Source organism: Alosa alosa, chromosome 15 (assembly GCF_017589495.1).
Source record: "Alosa alosa isolate M-15738 ecotype Scorff River chromosome 15, AALO_Geno_1.1, whole genome shotgun sequence".
Lineage (NCBI taxonomy): Eukaryota > Metazoa > Chordata > Actinopteri > Clupeiformes > Clupeidae > Alosa > Alosa alosa.
In genome coordinates this window covers 25,082,534-25,103,457 of record NC_063203.1, presented here as the reverse complement: position 1 = coordinate 25,103,457, position 20,924 = coordinate 25,082,534, and the positions used below count along the sequence as shown (strand labels likewise).

At 45.9% G+C, this 20,924-nt stretch overlaps 1 protein-coding gene across 1 annotated transcript in view; it reads left to right on the top strand.

Annotated features, from left to right (window-relative positions):
* zgc:172282 (leucine-rich repeat and fibronectin type III domain-containing protein 1-like protein) overlaps positions 1-20,924 on the top strand; it is a 142,815-nt gene that overhangs the window by 66,703 nt on the left and 55,188 nt on the right. Inside the window, 4 exon segments of the mRNA XM_048265422.1 lie at positions 9,796-10,045; positions 10,048-10,921; positions 10,923-10,946; positions 10,948-11,208. Coding sequence (XP_048121379.1) covers positions 9,808-10,045; positions 10,048-10,921; positions 10,923-10,946; positions 10,948-11,208 — 1,397 coding nt within the window. The 5' untranslated portion in view covers positions 9,796-9,807.

Genomic DNA, 20,924 nt, shown 5'->3' with positions numbered 1-20,924 from the left:
TGAAATGACCCTGATTACTATTACATGCTCATTATGCAGACTAAATTAACCCTTCAAAGAGGTTCATATTTTTGTTACTCATGTTGCCGGGTCTGGTGGACCCACCACATTATTAGGCTTTTAAATCAATACAGCCATAACAATTTATGTAAAAATACTTCAGATGTATACTTTAGCTCAATTGCCAATGATATAGACATCATCTATGGTTCATATTTGCCATTTACCCCTGTGATATCACATTTATTATCGTTTTTTTTTTTTTTTTTGTGAGAAAATGAGGAAATTAAATTATAAACAAGGTAAAAAAAACAAGATTTTTAATCATTATTGGTGCCTTCTTAGAACTTAATCAGAAAAGGTGCAAGTGCTTGAAATGTAACAATTTTGTAACTCTGTCTGGGAATAATAGGTGCAGAACAGCAATCCCGCACACAGACACCTACACTCAGATGCGCACACATACAGAAACACACACACACACACACACACACAAACACACAGCAGGCCCAGTTAGGAGGACACAGTTAAGGTACATAGCATCTACAATTATTACACTCGGGTCCAGTAGACTCGAACATCTCATATGTAATAGTTATGTGTAGGAGGGGGGGTATTGTGTGCAGTCATTTTTTATGCTCTTCACAGAAAATGAGCCAAGGCCAATGAGTCTGAGTTTGAAGAAATGACAAATAGCATAATTTTTCTTTTAGCAAACATTGAAAACAGGTCCCACAGACCCGAACACTTTACAAGGGTTAATCAATCCTGTAGGTGTTACACACTCATTATGCAGACTAAATGAATCAATCCCAGCACTGGACAGTCTTCACATATACTGTAGGTGTTAGCCACTCATTATGCAGACTAAATGAATCAATCCCAGCACTGGACAGTCTTCACATACAGGTGTTAGGCACTCATTATGCAGACTAAATGAATCAATCCCAGCACTGGACAGTCTTAACATACAGGTGTTATGTCACTGCTCTGGCCTGCTGTTGTGATAAATAGTCGTCTAATGGAAGACACGTTCTGTTCCTCTCCTTTCCTTCCTCATTTGTATGTGAGAGGAAAGCAGGATGAATCATTGAGCCCTGAAGATGAAAGCATGTCCTCCACTAGAGTATTGTTCTATCAGTACCTCTCGAACATATTTACATCCACGAGGCTTGGTTTGTTTTAATAGCTTTGCTCTTTTGTGTTCGTGGAATGTGTTTGTCCAAGCCCCATTTTTCTTCTTCACAAACAACTACCTGCTGCAAAGAAAAAACAAGGTCCTCCAGACTTAGGTCTAAAAGTTCTTGTCATTATAGTTATTTCTATATTATATACTATGTACTGCTACAATTACTATTTGGCTGTTACAGTTTTTAGAGACACATTTCATGTTACAACCAGGGATGTAGTGGTAAAATTAGAGGTGGGTAAACTATGAATTCTGTAATCAGGATGAGGTGGACTGTGACATATGATATCAGATTTTTTTAAAAAGGCTTTCAGACATGTTTGATGATGGTGAAGGTTAATACCTCTAATAACTCTAATAAGAGGTGGATAAATTCTATTTATGAAATTTCAGAGGTGGATAAACTGTGTTTACTTGTGTTTAGCCTCCACTACATCCCTGGTTAAAACCCTAATGGTCATGGAAGAAGGGGCATATTGTGAGCATCAAGTGTCTTGTTTCTACATATTCTTGTATATTACACTCTACATAGCTCAGGGATTAGGTAAATATATTCAGCAAGGCAGCTAGCTGACAGTGCATTGCACATGTGGCTCTCCAACATCTGCTGCGTTAGGATATTGTCCCACATTTAGAACAGTGAGATCATCTGCTGCTAGGATATTGTCCCACCTTTAGAACAGTGAGATCATCTGCTGCATTAGGGTATTGTCCCACCTTTAGAACAGTTAGATCATCTGCTGCATTAGGGTATTGTCCCACCTTTAGAACAGTGAGATCATCTGCTGCAATAGGGTATTGTCCCACCTTTAGAACAGTGAGATCAGCTGCTGCATTAGGGTATTGTCCCACCTTTAGAACAGTTAGATCATCTGCTGCATTATGGTATTGCCCCACCTTTAGAACAGTTAGATCACAGTATGAAATCCAGTGTTTGGTTCATTAGATCTGCTGCACATGAAAGGATAGAGAAGGGTTCCCTGGAGAGAACCTCCATTAGCTCGGCGCCGTAAAGAGTGTGCTTAGAACCCGCTGGGGTGATAGAGTGATCCCTGGAGACACGTGAACAATCCATTAGGTCGTAGAGTGAGCAGAAAGGTCACCTTCATGTCAATTTATGTCACAGGTTTTCACCTGTCAGTGTTTCCATTCAAGGAATTGGAGGTATAGCCTGTCAGCCTGGGTGTGTATGGGTGTGTGTGTGTGTGTGTGTGTGGTGTGTGAATTCAATGCATGTGTGAGTATGTGAGTGATTGTCTGTGCACATATTCTGTGTCTGAGTGTGTGTGTATATGTGAGTGTGTGTGAGTGTGTGTGTGTGTGTGTGTGTGTGTGTGTGTTTGTCTGTTGTCTCTGTTTGTTACCTGCGGTTCCAGCGAAACAGAGGGGAGTTGAGATCAATTTAGCACAAAAGCGTCTCCCGGGGCTGAGGGGCCGCTGGGCTGGAGTGGAGGGGGGTGGCGGCATCCCATCCATCTCCATTGTGCCGCGCCCGCGGGGCTAGCTAGCGTCAGCACACTCCCTGAGAGAGCATGAGAGGGATAGAGATAGATAGATAGAGAGAGAGAGAGAGAGAGAAAGAGATAGATAGAGAGAGAGATAGAGAGAGAGAGAGAGAGAAGAGAGAGAGAGATAGATAGATAGAGAGAGAGAGAGAGATAGAGACCCCGAGCCCGACTCCCCTACTCCCACCGTCGGCAACCTGGAAGCGTAAATAACCTCCAAGAGCCTCTGGGACTTCCTGTTTGCCTGTCTCCCCGGGGAATCCACCCCCTGGACCTGACGGGGTGAAGGCACTTCCACAGTCGCCCGAAATCCCATTTCAGTTTCATTTGTGGTCCATCTCAGATGTCTGGCTTTGCCCTTCACAAAGGACTCCTGTCTGTTCCTCAGCACACATGGTGCAGCTGCAAGGTAAATAACGGTGTGGGTATTTCCCTCACGCGTCCGCACCCCATTTTCACATATGCGCGGGGGCCTCGCTGTCTGGCTCAGGGGCAGCGCATGTCAAGTGTGAGGTGTGGCGGGGGCAGCCTTACTCTGTCAGGCTGTCAGCGTGATGCTGCAGACGCAAGCACTTATTTCTGTTGACGATCCACCCAGGAGGTGTGTGTGTGTGCATGTGTGGTGTGTGTGTGTGTCTGTATGTGCGTGTGTGTGTGTGTGTGTGTGTATGTGTGTGTGTGTGTGTGTGTGTGTGTGTTTGTGCATGCGTGTGTATGTGTGAGTTTGTTTGTGGGGATTCAGGGGATTCTTTTGAACGCAGCCACATGCCGGCAGAGATTTGGAGTGGCTGTGGCATCTGCGGCCCTGATCACAGGGTGAGGATGGAGGGATGGAGGGAGGGATGGATGGAGGGAGGGAGTTAGGGACAGGGCCGTTTCAAGGAATTTGGGGGCCCCAAGCAAAATGGGCATGGAGCCCCCCCCCCCATCCGCACACAACGCCTACAGGAACCACAGCATAGCCATACAGTTTAAATTCACACACACTTTATATAAATAAAAAATGTTGACAGTGCAAATACTGCTGTTGCATACTGTGCATTAGTTTTGAACATTTTGAACATTTGAACTTTGCAAAAACACCACCATACCATAAAATCCAATGTCAGCTTCTTCCTTATGAATAGAGGATGAAGTTGATGGTGTACCTGGGAAAATCTGAAATTACCTGTGAAGTACGTTTGACCATTTCACTGTTGGCATATTGGAAAAGGTCATTAACAGCTCAGCTCAGTGAGAGAAATTCACTCTACCTTCATCAGTGGAGGTATCCTTAGGAAGAGCCTGAGGGCTGAGAAATTTAAGCGAAGCACCTTGAGGGAGAAAGAAAAGATATGTTAGCATTTCCATATTTTGATATTTAGAAGGGATGCAGCTGCTTTCACAACTACCAATGCTTAATGTAAAAACATCCCAAGCTAATGTTATACATTGACCTAGGCCTACTTGTAGCTTAACATAGCATTTAAGCATTCTGCTGTTTGAGAATTAGACAGACGCACAGTGCTTTAAAGACAGTAAACAACTGGCGTGCATGAATACTACTAGACATGAATGTTCCAGTCTGCTTTGATGCACGGAATTTATCGTGTGGTTTTCCTAACCCCCATTTGGTAAATAGATTATCACGGTCCTAATAGTTAGTATAGCAGAGAAGCTATGCCACTTTCATCAAAACCTATTACAAAGCTATAGCAATGTTATGTCATTAAATACGATAAACAGTGATTCTGGAACAGATCTGCGTCTTCCTTATCCCGTTAATGAACATATTACAGTATATAACCATAAAAAAAAAAAAAACGAAAAAGAAGTTGCGCTAACTGTTCTAGTTTGTTACAAGCAGCATGGGCCGTCAGGCAGGTAGTTAACATAAACATTTTTTGCTAGGCTAGCCTTCCTGCTGCGACATTACACCATTTGTACAAGACAAGTAGGCTAGAGCTATTTTATCCAGTGTAATTTATCACTTACCACTATCTTGTTTTTTCTTGTCATCATCTTCCTTTCTTTTCTTTCTTTTCTGGCTTCCGGACACATAACTCCGCTTCATTATGACTGCCGAGGTTTTATATTTTCGCGGCAACAGAGATCACGAACCTGGCTGGCTGGCTGCTGTCAGCGACTACTGAAGGGGCCCCTTGAGGGGATCCCGTATTACCCGTAACAGTGTCGTTGCACTTTACTGCATTGACTACCAAAAGGCTCACAGTTTGTCGTTGCATTTTATTCTTAACCAGTCGTTGTCTTGGGGCCCCTGGCCAGCTCGGGGCCCCAAGCAATTGCTTGGTTTGCTTGCCTTCTAGCTATGGGCCTGGGTAGAGAGGGAGGGATGGATGGATGGATGGAGGGATGGAGGTAGGGAGGGAGGGATGGATGGATGGATGGATGGATGGATGGATGGAGAGATGGAGGGAGGGAGGCATGGCGAGGGTGGAGGAGGTAGGGGAGGAGAAGGGAGGGAACTGCTGAGTGTTGGGGAACGTCAGGTTTGACGGCTCTGGGGGCATGAGAGGGGTCTGTCACACGAGGACGAGGGGTCAGTCATGCCCAGTCTGGTCCGAGCCTCAGGGGCTGATGAGGGCAGCGGAGCGGATGCGGGGTCCCCGGCAGATGATAATTGGTGGTGGGGAGGTAGGGGATTTGGGGTGGGGGTAGTAGAGGGCTGACTGAGAGTGAGGTGTTTGTTTTGTCTCTTTTCTTTACTGCTCTCATAAGAAGCCAGTAAATGTCAGTGGTCTCTGAGACATGGTGGATGTTTGGACAGTTAGAGTCAGTTCTGTGCATGAGGAATACTGCATGAGCAGCAGAAACAACTCTGACTTCTGTCTAAACAGTGCCTATGTCCAGCTTTGCTCTTTACTTTTTCATATTTTAAGTTTTATGCACATTTCTTTTTTTTTGCTATTAAGGTATGTACTTTGTACCATTAGGGACACATTTGCAGTATATAATTGTGAACAAAGAGGAAGCAATCAAACTGGATTAGGAGTTGACAGTTTAAAAGACTCACTCAACCTTAGCAGCCTATTAATCTAATTACAGAGCAGCGGCAGTATGTTGGAGAAAGCTAACCTGAAGTGAAGTGTGGACTGCTGGGTTTTAGTGGAACATGTGGCGCTATAGAAATGTGGTCACATAATGGTCTCAGTGCTGTAGAAAGGATTTATTTTTGAGGAATTGAATACAGTAATAGGTCTTTATTACCCCTGTAATCTCCCCCATTTACTCCAATTAATTGGGCAGGATTGTTTGTTGTTTTTAATTTGAGCCTACTGAAGTATTTAAGACTTGACTACAAATGAGAGGACAAGCTTTTCTTTCATTCATTCATTATTTCTTTCTGTCTTCCTTTCTTTCTCTCTGTATCATATTTCTATCCGATATTGCTTTCTCTCTCCCACATAAATCTGTATAATGGCTTGCTCCATATAGTGTCTGTGAGTCGTGATTCCACAGTGTTTTCCTGGAGGTCTGAGTGCTGGTGGGTGACTATGCGTTTCCCACAGCAGTTTTCCCCGATGACGCCGCCAGTGATAGGAGCACGCCGGGCCTGGTGGCTTCTTTTATTAAACTCACACCAAGCAAACAAAGGGCCCGTTAAATGGACTATGACAAATCCCGCGCAGATTGCCATGCATTAAGCGCTAAAGCCGATAACTCAAACGGCAGAGCCGGCACCCTGAAAGCCACAAGTCACCAGGCCACCTTAACACGACGGCAGAATTAGGCTTATGAAAGCATTACGGTGCCCGCACATGACGGCACATCGCACATATCCACACGGTTCGAGGAAAGCCTCTGTCAACGCTGTTGGCTTGCATACTTTAGGGCATCTGTCATACGCTTTGAAAGACACTTCAGAGCTCTTGCAAACGTGTCATTGCGTTTGTTTGTTGTTTTTTTCTTTGTGGTAATCCATCATTCATGTTTCTTGTTATATACAGTATATTCCATATCTAGAAGTACATACAGCACAGTCATCCTCAATGTCCTTTTCCTTCAACAATGTCTGAATATGTTCTATGAAGGTTTGTCATATTTCTAGAGTTCTACACGTTAGACCCTCTCATTGAAGTGGGTCTTTATTCGTAGTAGGCAATGCACGGATCCTTGTTATTCAATTTCTTTAATGAAACTCCCTGACTTGCCGTTGCATGATGGAACAGTGCAAACGCACGCACGCACACACACATGCACACATGCACGCACACACATGCAAACACACACACAGCCGTACACACGAAACTCCCTGACTTGCCGTTGCTTGATGGAACAGTGCAAACGCATGCACGCACACGCACACACATGCAAACACACACACAGCCGTACACACGAAACTTCCTGACTTGCCGTTGCATGATGGAACAGTACAAACGCACGCACACACACACACACACACACATGCAGGCACACACATGCAAACACACACACAGCCGTACACATGAAACTCCCTGACTTGCCGTTGCATGATGGAAAGTATAGAGTACAGACTGGAACAGTACAAACGCACACACACATGCATGCACGCACACACACACACACACACACACACCGTACACACCCCGCTGCAGCGTGGTATCAGAGAGCCGTGTCTGTTCATATCAGCATACGTGAGCAGAGAGATGTGTACATTTAGAAGTCCCTGGGCGTGTGGGTGTGGGTGCAAGCGAAGACAGAGCAGCAACCCCATTAAGACTCTGTGTTTGTATTGATTGTGCTGATTCCCCAGCACCGGCTGTCCGTGGGAATGGAGATGCAGCGCCGAGCTCCCACAGACCTCTCACACACGCTCCATCATCAGCCTCTCTCCACACCTCCACCTCTACCTCTGCCTCTCTTTGCCTCTCAATTTTGCTTTCTTTCTCTCTCTCTCTCTCTCTCTCTCTCTCTCTCTCTCTCTCTCTCTCTCTCTCTCTCTCTCTCTCTCTCTCTCTCTCTCTCTCTCTCTCTCTCCCCCCACTCTCTACCTCTCTCTTCCGCTCACTTGTGATCTACCTGAATCTGTCCATCTCCCTCTCCTCCTCTTTGCCCCTTTTCACTCTTTATCTCCCCCCTTTTCAGTCGTTCTCACCATCTCTCCTCATCTCTCCTGTCACGTTGCCCTTGTCTGTTCTCTCCCTCTGATTGGCTGGATGGCTGGCTCCTCCTTCCTCTAAACATTCCACAGGATGTCTATGTGGGATGTTCTAATTCATTATGTGCAGCAATATAAACATTTAGGGACTTATTCAATACATTAGTAGCCTACATTGAATAAGTATACATCTCTACTTTTATTTCCGTATCTTTCCATTCTCTATTTGAGCTGCTCTTTCTCCCCAGGCACTGTGTCCCTCCACAACCTCCTCTAATGTTTCTTTTTCACACATCTGTGTTTTCCGGTACTCTCTGAACACCCTTTTTCCCTTTTTCATCCCCCCTTCTCTCTTCTGTTAGCTCCTGTGAGTTGTTATGACGACCCCTGTTCATGCTGCCCCCGGCTGGATCTCTCTCTCTCTCTCTCTCTCTCTCTCTCTCTCTCTCTCTCTCTCTCTCTCTCTCTCTCTCTCTCTTCCACACCTCCACCTCCTCATTGTGTGACAGATGAGTGTGTCTTGTGTGTGTCTTTGATTCTCATCAGTACTATCCCTTCTCTTTTTCACCCCCCCCTCTCTCTCTCTCTCACTCTCTCTCTCTCTCTCTCACTCTTCCCCTGCCTCTTTGTTCATATGTACCTGCTAATAATGTCCCTTCTCTTCTCAGTCTTCCTCCTCCTGTTCCTCTGTCCTCCCCCTCTGCTTGTTTCTGTTGTGTCTTCTAAAATGGCTGCTCTTCCCCATGCTGTTCTTGCTGGATAAAGCTGAGTGTCTGCATTGATGTCCTCTCTTCCTCCTGCTCCTCCCATCTCTCTCTCTCTCTCTCTCTCTCTCTCTCTCTCTCTCTCTCTCTCTCTCTCTCTCTCTCTCTCTCTCTCTCTCTCTCTTCTGTGTGTAAGAGAGGTTGTGGTGCCCCCTCCTACTGATACTGACTACATCTCTTTATTAACATCCCCTCTATCTACCTCTTCTCCTCTCTTCTCTTATCTCCTCCTCTCTTCTCCCTCCTCCTCTCTTCTCTTCTCCTCTTCTCTTCTCTTCTCTTCTCTTCTCCTCTCTTCTCTTCTCCTCCTCTCTTCTCCTCCTCTCTTCTCTTCTCTTCTCTTCTCCTCCTCTCTTCTTCTCTTCTCTTCTCTTCTCATCTCTTCTCTTCTCCTCCTCTCTTCTCTTCTTCTCCTCTCTTCTCTTCTCTCCTCTTCTCTCCTCTTCTCTTCTCTTCTCTTCTCTTCTCCTCCTCTCTTCTCTTGTCTTCTCCTCTCTTCTCTTCTCTTCTCTTCTCTTCTCCTCTCTTCTCTTCTCCTCCTCTCTCTTCTCTTCTCTTCTGTTTTATCTACTCTTGTACATCCCTTCTTTCTCTAAACAACACCCTGTTTCTGTGGGAAGTGCTGCTCCTGGCTGTATATGTGGAATAGCATTCTGAATCTCTCTCTCTCTCTCTCTCTCTCTCTCTCTCTCTCTCAAATTCAAATTCAAATGGTGCTTTATTGGCATGACAAATATGACACTTGTATTGCCAAAGCAATTGTTACATAAAAGTACGGTATCAGGATCTAAGCAATTATACATATAAAAGGGATAGGGGTACATGGACAAAGTGTAAAGAACGTTTCTTTTTTTTTTTGTGTGTCTGAGTACAACATATCGAGTTCAAGTTCTGAGTGACTCAACATAGGCAACACACTTACAGACATACAATACATCAGGGCACAAATATAAAGTGGACTGCATAGAAACTTCAAGTATGGTACATATACAACATGAGGGGACTGTGTTGAGTCAGTGTATGTGGCTGTTGCTGTGAGAGATGGGTGCGTGTGTGTGTGTGTTTGTGTGTGTGTGTGTGTGTGTGTGTGTGTGTGTGTGTGTGTCTGTGTGTGTCACATGTACATGCATACAAAAAATCACTCAGTGTCTCTCAGCTGGTGACAGGCTTTCTCTCTCTCTCTCTCTCTCTCTCTCTCTCTCTCTCTCTCTCTCTCTCTCTCTAACCCATCTCCTGTCTTTTCTTCTCCTCCTCTCCTAGTTTCTGTGAGGGATGGAGTGGTTCGTCCTCTCCATGCTGCTCCTGGCTGCGTCGGCGTCGGCCCAGCTGTGCCCGAAGCGCTGCATGTGCCAGAACCTGTCGCCGTCGCTGGCCATCCTCTGCGCCAAGACGGGCCTGCTGTTCGTGCCGTCGGTCATCGACCGGCGCTGCAGTGGAGCCCTGGCCTGACGAGAACTTCATCCCGCGGCCGTCGTGGCGACCAGCCAACGCCAACATGCCAGCCTGCTCCACCCTGGCGCTCGGCGAACACCATCAGCCAGATCATGCCTTACACCTTCGCCGACCTCAAGAGGCTGCGGGCGCTCCACCTGGACTCCAACCGCCTGAGCGTCGTGGCGGACGACCACTTCCGCGGCCTGACCAACCTGCGCCACCTCATCCTGGCCAACAACCAGCTGCACCACATCTCGCCGCACGCCTTCGACGACTTCCTGGGCACGCTGGAGGACCTGGACATGTCCTACAACAACCTGGTGGACGTGCCCTGGGAGACCATCAGCAAACTGACCAACGTCAACACGCTCAACATGGACCACAACCTCATCGAGCACGTGCCGCAGGGAGTGTTCACAAACATGCTCAAGCTGGCGCGTCTGGACATGACGTCCAACAAGCTGAAGAAGATCCCGCCGGACCCGCTCTTCCTGCGGATCCCCGTCTACGCCAAGTCCAAAGGCTCGTCGCCGTCCTCTCTGGTGATGAGCTTCGGCGGTAACCCGCTGCACTGTAACTGCGAGCTGCTGTGGCTTCGGCGGCTGACCCGCGAGGACGACCTCGAGACGTGCGCGTCTCCGCCGGACCTGACCGCGAAGTACTTCTGGACCATCCCCGAGGAGGAGTTCATCTGTGACCCGCCGGTCATCACGCGCAAGTCGCCCAAGACCTTCGCCATGGAGGGTCAACCGGCCAGCCTGAAGTGCAAGGCCAACGGCGACCCGGACCCGGATGTCCACTGGATCTCGCCTGAGGGCCGGCTCATCTCGAACACGTCCCGCACGCTCACGTTCAGCAACGGCAGCCTGGACATCAACATCACCTCGCTCAAGGACTCGGGCGTGTTCATGTGCATCGCGTCCAACGCCCGCGAAGCGGAGTCCGCGGGCAGGTGGGCTGGTGGTCCAGCCACTGCCGCGTAGCCAACACCACCAACCGCTGCCTGCTTGATCCCGAGCCCTCCGACATCCTCACCTCCGCCAAGTCCACGTCGGGGGCGTCCGGTGCGGGGTCAGGCGCCGCGGGGAACGATACCCGGGGCCCGGAGAGGAGGGTGGTGCTGATGGAGCTGACCGTCAACTCGGCGCTCATCCGGTGGCCCCCTCAGCACCACTTCCCTGGGATCAGGATGTACCAGGTCCAGTACAACAGCTCCGTGGACGACACGCTGGTCTACAGGTAAGACTGGACCCTCATTATCCGTATTCTTGACATCACAGTATCGCCATTACCTCTCCACATAAAGCGCAGTCTATGGGCAGCTCTCGGTGAAAACAAAACCATGTGGTTGTGTTTGTTCATTATATTAGCATAAGATATGCTGTATTTTCTATAATCTGTTATTATGCAGGGTGAATTGAGATCTTGTGTGTCAATGTACATGTTCTCATAATGCAACCAGGATTATGGTATTATGTTATGATAAAAGCTGTATTGCAATACTATAGGTTCAAAGGAGCAAAGCTCTAGGATATTATGAATTCATGAATACATTCCTTGTCTATGGATTTACCTTCACTTTCATCCTAAACAACAACAAGCTTCACACATAAAGCTCCCAAATGGTATCCATTGCTTATTGTTTATTTGTGTAAGATCCACACTAGTGATCTGATATAGAGTATTGATTTGATGGGCAGACTGCACTGGTGATGAGAGACTACCCACAGTCAGATGGAGTAATCCAGGGCTGTGTAGTCAAGTCAAGTTTATTTATATAGCACATTTCATACACAGTGGTCATTCAATGTGTTTTACATAAACAAAAGCAAACAGTAATAACAAATAAGAGCATAGAAGGGCAATATAGTCAAAGAATAGTTCAAAAGGTAAAGATCATAATAAAAAGAAAACATAAAATGCACAAGGTAAAATCATTTCAAAATAAAGAATAATTAATAAGACTATATCTCTATATCAGATTTGGCCCTAATGTGGCCTAGATTTGGCAATGATTTGGCCCAGATCTGGCCTTGATTTGGATATACTGTATCCAACACTCCGAAGAGTGTGGAGCCAGTCCAGAGACTGTAGTTGTCTGGGCAGGCTTTTCCAGGCCATACCTTTGATTAGCGCTTCCGTGTTGATCAGTTGCATTGTGTTCCGTGGAGGCGACTTGGCTTCCGCACACAGCTCCTGATGCTGCAGTTAATGAGGAAGTGGGTTTATCATCTACAATCTGCCACAGTTGGAAATCCTCAGTCATGCTGATGACAGAATTAGAACTAAAGCAGCAAAACAAGAGTGTTGTTTCATCTGCCTTCCGGCGTCAGAGGTGTTCGTGGGCCAAACTATTCCCAGACGATGTGTTGTCTCCATGGGATGTCTCTAGGAAGTGTCTGCCAAAACCTCTTTAAATCTGCAGTAAAAAAAAAACCCACAAAAAAACGAGAACCACTCACTCTCTTTTATTCATATAGAAATGGATAGGTAAACAGAGCTGACTGCGAATACAAACTATTAGCGCCCCGGTCTTTTTTCAGTCCTGTTCGGAACAGCAGTACACCTCCTGTTTTTTCCCTCCCTAACAAATGAACTGCCACCGGTACTGTAGAGACGAGCTTGCAAAACAGATCAATTTTCTCCTGCTAATGGTTTAAAGCTGTACAGCCAATTTCAAGCATCGCCACTGAATGTGGTGTGACCTCTTTAATTGGTCTGGGTTGTCTGTACGCCACCCACGCATGATCAGACAGATACACTTACACACAGGTAGACGCACTATGCGCAAACTCACACATACAGTACATAGTTTCCTCTTTCTCTCTCTCTCCCTCTTACATAGGCTCTCTCTCTGTCTCACACACACACACACACACACACACACACACACACACTCCATACTTATACTCATACTCCAGTCTTTCTGTCCATATGTCAGTTCATTTCTTTCTTTCTCTCACTGCCATCTCTCTCTCTCTCTCTCTCTCTACAAACACAATGCTACTTACCCCTGACTCTAAACAAAACCTGTTTTCCATGTACCTCACTTCCTGCCAACAACAAACCCCAACCCCTATCCTCTCCCCAAAACCAAAGCCCATTTGTGTGGCCTCGAGGATGTAACTCATTTGATGTGCGCAGACCCAGACGTGTTTGTTATGTTTCTGAGAGCCCCTCCCATGGCTGCCTGCCTGCCTTCCTCTTTCCTTCCTCAGAGGTGCGTATTGATTTGGATGACGAGGAGAGTGCAGGAGGGGAGTGTTTCACAGGCCAGGGATCGCAACCAACATGAACAGCCTGCAGTTGTCATTTGCAGGCTGTTTTAAACTGGAGCTGTGTTTGGGCACACGGTGCACACAACACACAACACACAGCCACGCACACTCAGACATAACTATACACACACACGCACACACACACACACACATTCTCACACTTGGGTCCACCGCACCACCGCACGCCAGATTTGCTCCAAACTAGGCAAGCTGAGGCCTCCCAAAAAATGATTAAAACCTGAATCAGTGCAATTCAACGAGGAACTGGGTCGGGCCAGATGAGAGTGCCGACGTGCCAGCTCACCGCGCGGTACGACCCAGGCACATTACGGCAAATAGTTAGTCACAGATAGGCGCCATGTCAACAGCGGGCGCCAGGAAGGAGAGAAAAATAGCCACAGAGACAGAAGAAAATGATTTCCGTGGTTGTGCCAGTGTGACGTGTCCTCCGGGTTGGTGTGGTGGGGATGATGATGATGATGATGATGATGGTATGTCCATTTATAAACCTGAGTGACGGCAGCTCCAAAAACGCCGCATGGCATCCGCTGGCGACGTATCAGATTGCGCACTGTCCTCCAGCTCCGTCATGGAAGCCGCAGCCGCCACATGGACGGATGATACCGGAAATCAATGCGACCCCGACAGGCTGTGCAAATACCACGGCCGTCACCATGGGTGTGATTCAGTAAAGTGTCAGTGTGTGTGTGTGTGTCTCTTTTTAATGGATGTGTGATGTGCTTGGGGGGGGGTATTACTTATCTAAGATTTATGTGTGTAGCTATGTGCGTGTGAGTGTGCGTGTGAGTGTGCGTGTGTGTGTGTGTGTGTGTGTGTGTGTGTGTGTGTGTGTGTGTGCGTGCATGCACGTGTGTGTGTGTGCGTGTGCGTGTGCGCGCGCGTGTGTGTGTGCGTGTGCGCGTGAGCGTGTGCGTGGTCGTATGCATGTGTGTGCGTGTGTGTGATTATCAAGGGACAGTTGTCTGCTGTGTGGTGCATTGTTGTGTTAGTAAAGCACACCTGGGGGCCTTGGGTGGGCAGTGGCCAACACACACTGTTCAGTCTGACGGTCATGAATGGGAGTGTGAGGTGGAGAGGATTACTTCCTCTTTGGAAAACGCAACAGTCATAAATTACTTTTTACTATTTTCAAAGGACAAATGGCAGTGTCGTATGGTTTTGTAATGAATGTGTTTGTAGTACGATGCATTCTCCCTGCGAAAATAAAATCTGTTGCACTTAAATCGCTATAGTTTCCCGGGTTTCTTGATGACACTTTTCTAGCTGTCAAAATGAACAAGGTTCAGCTGGGCTTGCAATGTCACTGATCTCGAGATCACAAATGTTTCTCTTTTGGATGTATAATGCACCACCATGATGTAAATTCTAAGGGCGAGGCCTTTAAAATGAGCATATATAAGGCTGTGATATTTAAATTACGCTTATTTCCAGCCACCGCATTTATCAACAAACGTCTTTTCTTGCACTGGAATTGGAGAAATACAGTACTAGAGTTTCATGAATCACATGTGAGCCCTGTTGTAAGATGATTTCTGCGCTCAGATCTACGCTGGTTTCTACGCTCAGTTGATAACTTAGGGCCTGTGTGTGTGTGTGTGTGTGTGTGTGTGTGTGTGTGTGTGTGTGTGTGTGTGTGTGTGTGTTCAATCTTTGTCCAGGATATCAGTGAACTGTATATCTGACGTGACACAAGCTTAGGTCCAGAATCAGCTGCAATATGATTACATGCACCAGACAAAGATAGACATGAAAAGACATGAAGAGAGAGAAGTAGATAGAGAGAGAAAGAGAGAGAGAGAGAAGACAAGGAAGTGTATAGTGAGGCACAGATGCTGATACAGAGAAAGAGAGAGTAATGGAAAAGGAGGCAGAAAGAGAGAGAGTAATGGAAGGGAGAGAGAAAGAGAGAGAGAGAGTAATGTACCTGTATAATTTCTTAGATCCTGATACTGTACTTTTATGTAACATTTGCTTTGGCAATACAAGTGTCATATTTGTCATGCCAATAAAGCACCATTTGAATTGAATTGAATTGAATTGAGAGAGAGAGAGTAATGGAGAGAGAGAGAGAGAGTAATGGAAGGGAGAGAGAAAGAGAGAGAGATTTTGATTTTGATTTTGAATTGCGCTTTATTGTACAACAGTCTTAACAACTCAAGGTCACGTCAGTCACAGCTCAAAAAAAGTAAAATAACTGGGCCTTACACAAAAGCAGAACAAAATTCTATCTCCTCATTAATCACAGAGCATATTGCCCCTCCATAACACCATTTATCAACAAATGTTTCAAGAGTTTGCATATGTTTGTAGAAGTAATAATCAGTCAGCACACTAGATTTGACCAATCTTGAGAAAAAACATTTACAACATCAGCATCTAGATTGGTGACCATTTTGTTTCTCCTGCTTATGTAAATGGCCATTTTTGCTTGGCCCAAAAAGGAAATTAATCAACTGACATTTTACTCTGTGTGACCGGGTATATTCAAAACCAAAAACAAATATTTGCAAAGAAAAAATGCTTCATCAAAACTTGAAAAAAGGCCTTCTAAAACCCTAAACAAAGGTGACAACCTCAAACATTCCTAGAAACAGTGAAACACTGTCTCCCCTCTGAAAGCAAAAGGGCAGTCCTGACAAACCCCTGGGTTTATGATGGACACAAGCGTGCCATGTTAATTACAACAATACCATGGAGAACTCTCCACTGCAAATCACAGACACAGACATGTTGGTTAACATGTCAATGTCCTTTGCTCACTGACCATCACAATTAAATCATCAGCATAGGCTGAAACCTTAAACACATCGTTGACACAAAGGCACTGAAAACCCAGAGCTTAGCCCTCAGCTTATTTAACAGGGGTTCAATGGCTAATGCATACAGCATTCCAGATAGAGAACAACCTTGTCGTACACCCTTGAACTCTGAAGGGGCGCACAAACCACCGTTGATCTTCAAGACACTTTCAATATTACAATACAGGGCCTGGATCATTGCTATAAAATTCCTACTAAAACCAAAGTGTGTGTCAGGACTTTCCACAGATAAGCATGCTCAACGCGATCAAAGGCCTTCTCTTGGTCTAAAAGAGATGAGACCTGTTCTGAGACCAAGTAGATTGGAGACGCCTAAGACACCCTTGACTAGTTGGATATTATCAAAGATGGACCGCTCAGGTACACAGTATGTTTGATCTATGTGTATAACCTCTGCCATGACCTTCCCCAATCTAGTGGCCAAAACTTTAGAAAAAAATCTTGTAATCTGTAGAGAGCAGAGCGACTGGGCGCCAGTTCTTCAGCTCGTTCAGATCAGCCCTTTTTGGTAGTAAGGTGAGCACTGCTCTCTTACAAGATAGTGGCAACTCCCCTACCTAAACATTCAGTGAGCACCTCTTGAAAGTCCTCACCCAGAACTGGCCAAAAGGCCTTATAGAACTCAACAGACAAGCCGTCAATACCTGGTGCCCGCCCATTCTCCATAGCCATAAGGGCATTGTGAAGCTCCTCTAAGGATATATCTTCACCAAGCATCGTGACTGAATCCTCGCAAAGTGTGGGTGAATTCTGAAAAAAATCAGCCTCCACATCTGGGTGTTCATTGTGCTCATTTTTTGTACGGATCAGCATAAAAGAGAACAGCTAGCTTCCGTATCTCAATCGTGTCAGTCACTAGGGTGCCAGACTGGGCCCGTAGAGCATGAATATATCTTTTTTGACCATTTTTCTTTTCAAGATTGAAAAAGAACTTGGAGGGAGCATCCATCTCTGAGATGTTTCTGAAACGTGATCTAATCAATGCGCCTTGAGCTTTGAGCCGTATTAGTTCAGATAATGCCACCTTCCTTGTGTTGTAAGCCTCAGTGTACTGCCCAGTACCAGATGTTCCCATCAGGTTCTGCATTTCAATTATGTCAACTTCAAGGTTGTTGAGGGACATGGTTATGCCTCTTGTGACATTGCAAGTGTAACCTTGGCAGAATTGTTTAATTTTAGTTTTTGTTATATCCCACCACTGAGACAGTGAGGAGTAAAGCTCCTTGTCTGCCTTGAGTATATTCCAGAGATAAATAAAACATTCTTTAAAATTGAAATCATCTAAAAGTGATGCATTGAAATGCCAGTATGCACTCTTGTGTTTAACATTACTTGCACTTATGTTACACATCACCATGCTGTGGTCAGAAAAAAACCAACAGGGTGAATGGTACAAGATCTAAATTTGTTCATATGATGTCTAAAAGTATAAAACCGGTCAAGCCTAGCTAATGACATCGATGTTTCCCCCTGTAGTGCGCCCAAGTGTACTGCCTCTCACTTTGGTGCAGGTTCCTCCAAATATCGCATATAAGTTACTCTCAACTATCACCTCAATGAGATGGCTACATTGAAACCATGTGGGGTTCAGCATGATTCCGATCAAGTCTTGCCTCTGTGCAATTAAAATCGGATAAGGTTAAGGATGAGGAGTTCATTATCACTACAGTTCTTCACTGAGGCATTCAACGTTTTAAGAAAAGCTACTCTATCTGTGGCGGAGGTCGGTGCATAAACACACATGAAAACAAAACGCCATTCTCAAACGTGGCGTGTACTTTTAGAAGCCTCCCTTAATCACTTCTTCAATGCTGTATGACAGGGGAATAAAGCTGCATGAAAACAACAGTGCCACTCCAGCACTGTCAGACGTGTTATGGCTGAGAATAGTCAGCCCATTCCACTCTCTTGCCCAATCTGTAGCGTTATTGATATCACTATGTGTCTCTTGTAAAAACACAACATCTGTTGCCTTTTGCTGTAAAAGCTCATAAATTTGAGCTCTTTTTCTAAAGTCCCTTCCTCCGTTAATGTTAAGGGTAGTAATCCTAATATTGTTCATGTGTTCATATAAAGAAGGAAAGAGACAGAGAAAAAACACGTGATGGAAGAGAAAGCCACAGTTAATCCGCGAGTGCATCGCTATTTTCTTTCTTAAGTTTACCAATAAGTTTCCGTAGACGGTGAAGTTCCCGGTCATCAAAGGCCCCTTCCTGTCTATGATGACAGACATCGTTTATAAACTGCATACTGTCAAGGAAATGATCCTCGACTCGAACCCCCCTTTTCCCTTTTGTTTCAGCCAAGAAATTACTAATGTCGCTAGCACTGTACATCACCATCACATTATCGCTACCAGACCAGGAAAACCTGCTCGAATCGGTGGAATAGCCATCACTGTCCGACTCGGTATAGTTAGCATGTTCTTTCTGTTTAGCCTGCTTTTTTGTGCTGTGATCATCGCTACGGTTAGATTTCCTTTTGGGTATTTTAAAAACAGTTGTTTCGGCCTCCATGTCACTACCATCTGACACACACGGAGCAGTTTTACGGGCTACTTTTAGTTTCGGGTCTGAAGTTAGTAAGTCACGTTAACCCACCTGAGGCGGACGAGGCCTACCCGCAGCAGCAGACGCGACCACCAGGCTCACTCCCACTCGGCAAAGACTCTGACTCATCAGCCTTTTCCTCAACAGTCACATCAGACACAGCTGAGGCAATCGTTGGTGAAACCAATTCAAATGCAGACTCGGCTGCAGAGGATTTATCCTCTGTAACGATCGCCAGTACAGGCGCAATCGCGGGGTTTTTTTCGGTGGTTTGATCGGACCATAACCATAACGCAAAAGCTCAGTGCTAATTAATCGGTCAGAAAGAAACGGGGGAATATTCGAAATGACAATCTTAGTCGAGGGCAAACTCAGGGGTACAACAGGATTGAACGTGCCATTAAGCACAACACCACTTTGGACAATGTCATTTGCCTTGGCAATACTGTTTAGGAAAACAACAACAGCATTCTTCATTCGCTGCTGATACAATATTACCGTGACCCACAATTTCTCCAATGGCCAAACTACAAACCTCCACACTAACATCAGAGATCACCTTCACGCCGTGACGACGTGTCAAGGCCTCAAATTCCATTGTTACACCCCGACCAGCTGTAAGCCGTCCCAACAATAAGAGTCCCAACAATAAGATAAAAAACAATGATACAACACATATAAGGACAAACAAAAGATAGAGTTTTAAAGATAGCCACAGACGGCGTTCAGTCGTACTCACACTCACGGCACTCACGCAATCCCAGCATGCACTTTCGAGAGAGAGAGAGAGAGAGAGAGAGAGAGAGAGAGAGAGAGAGAGAGTAATGAAAGGGAGAGAGAGAGTAATGGAAGGGAGAGAGAAAGAGAGAGAGAGAGTAATGGGAAGGGAGAAAGAGAGAGAGAGAGAGAGAGAGAGAGAGAGAGAGATGGAAAGGGAAAAGGGAGCCAGGGAGTCCTACAGGCACCGAGCCATATCCAATCAAGGTGGACCTAGCATGTGGATATGCCTGGGTAGTCAAGGTGGCGTGACGCTGCTTCAGGAACACACACAGGCACACACACACACACACACACACACCCACACACACACACACACAGAGAGAGCTACACACAACATACAGACACACACACACATACACACACGCACGCGTGCACAAACACACACACACACACACACACACACACACACACACACACATGCATGTATACACAGTCATTCAAACACACAGACACACACAATCAGACACGGCAACATCCTCTGTGGCATGGTACCCAGACTAACAAGCAGCACAGCTAGTCTTCCTTTTATTGCTGGAAACCCGGGGGCTTTAGCATGCCGCTACACTTCAATCCATATTTACTGGAGTTCAGGACTGGGGGGAAGTGTGGGGTAGCATTGGGAGCTGCGGCACTCCTTAAATAAGTGCTGCGTTGCCGGGCCAGGCGGATGGGGATTAGGCTGTAATTAATCTAGTCCATGCACAGTGTGCTCGCCAGGGCTGTCTCCTGACACTGTTGTTTAAAGACTGTAAAGGTGGCCAAGATGTGAGCCATCGCAAGGAAACACAAAGATCTTCTTTTTCTCTCTGTCTTGTCACATTGGTACTTGGCGGTACTTGGCGGTCCTTGGCGGTGTTTTAAGGAAAATGTGTTGCCTTATCCAGGGAAAGACATTTGCATTGTGTGCAGGAAAAAAAGTCAACATTGTTATCATTATTTGGAGAGAAAATACTTTCTGTTAAGAGACATGGAAACTGAATTGAATGTGTCGATCCTTGCCATCATATTTATTTGCCTGTAAACTTTAACCTTTAACCTTTAACCTATCTTATGAATATAATAGCCTGGCGTGGGGATTGGACCTGCAGCCTGTGGCATCAAAGGTGGACATACTTACTAAACTCCCATGAGCACCTCTGAGTGTAGCTGCTTGACTCTCAGAAAGTCATGTCCTTGAGAGCAAACGTACCTGCTTGGCTTGTAGGATGTTATGAGCATACGTACCTGCTTGGCTTGTAGGATGTAATGAGCATACGTACCTGCTTGCCTTGTAGGATGTAATGAGCATGCGTACCTGCTTGGCTTGTAGGACGTGATGGCCTTGGGAGCATATGTACCTGCTTGGCTTGTAGGATGTGAGAGCATGCGTACCTACTTGCCTTGTAGGATGTGAGAGCATGCGTGCTTGCCTTGTAGGATGTTATGAGCATATGTACCTGCTTGGCTTGTAGGATGTGATGGCCTTGAGAGCATACCTGCTTGAAAGAAAGTGGCTAAGAGGAAATATC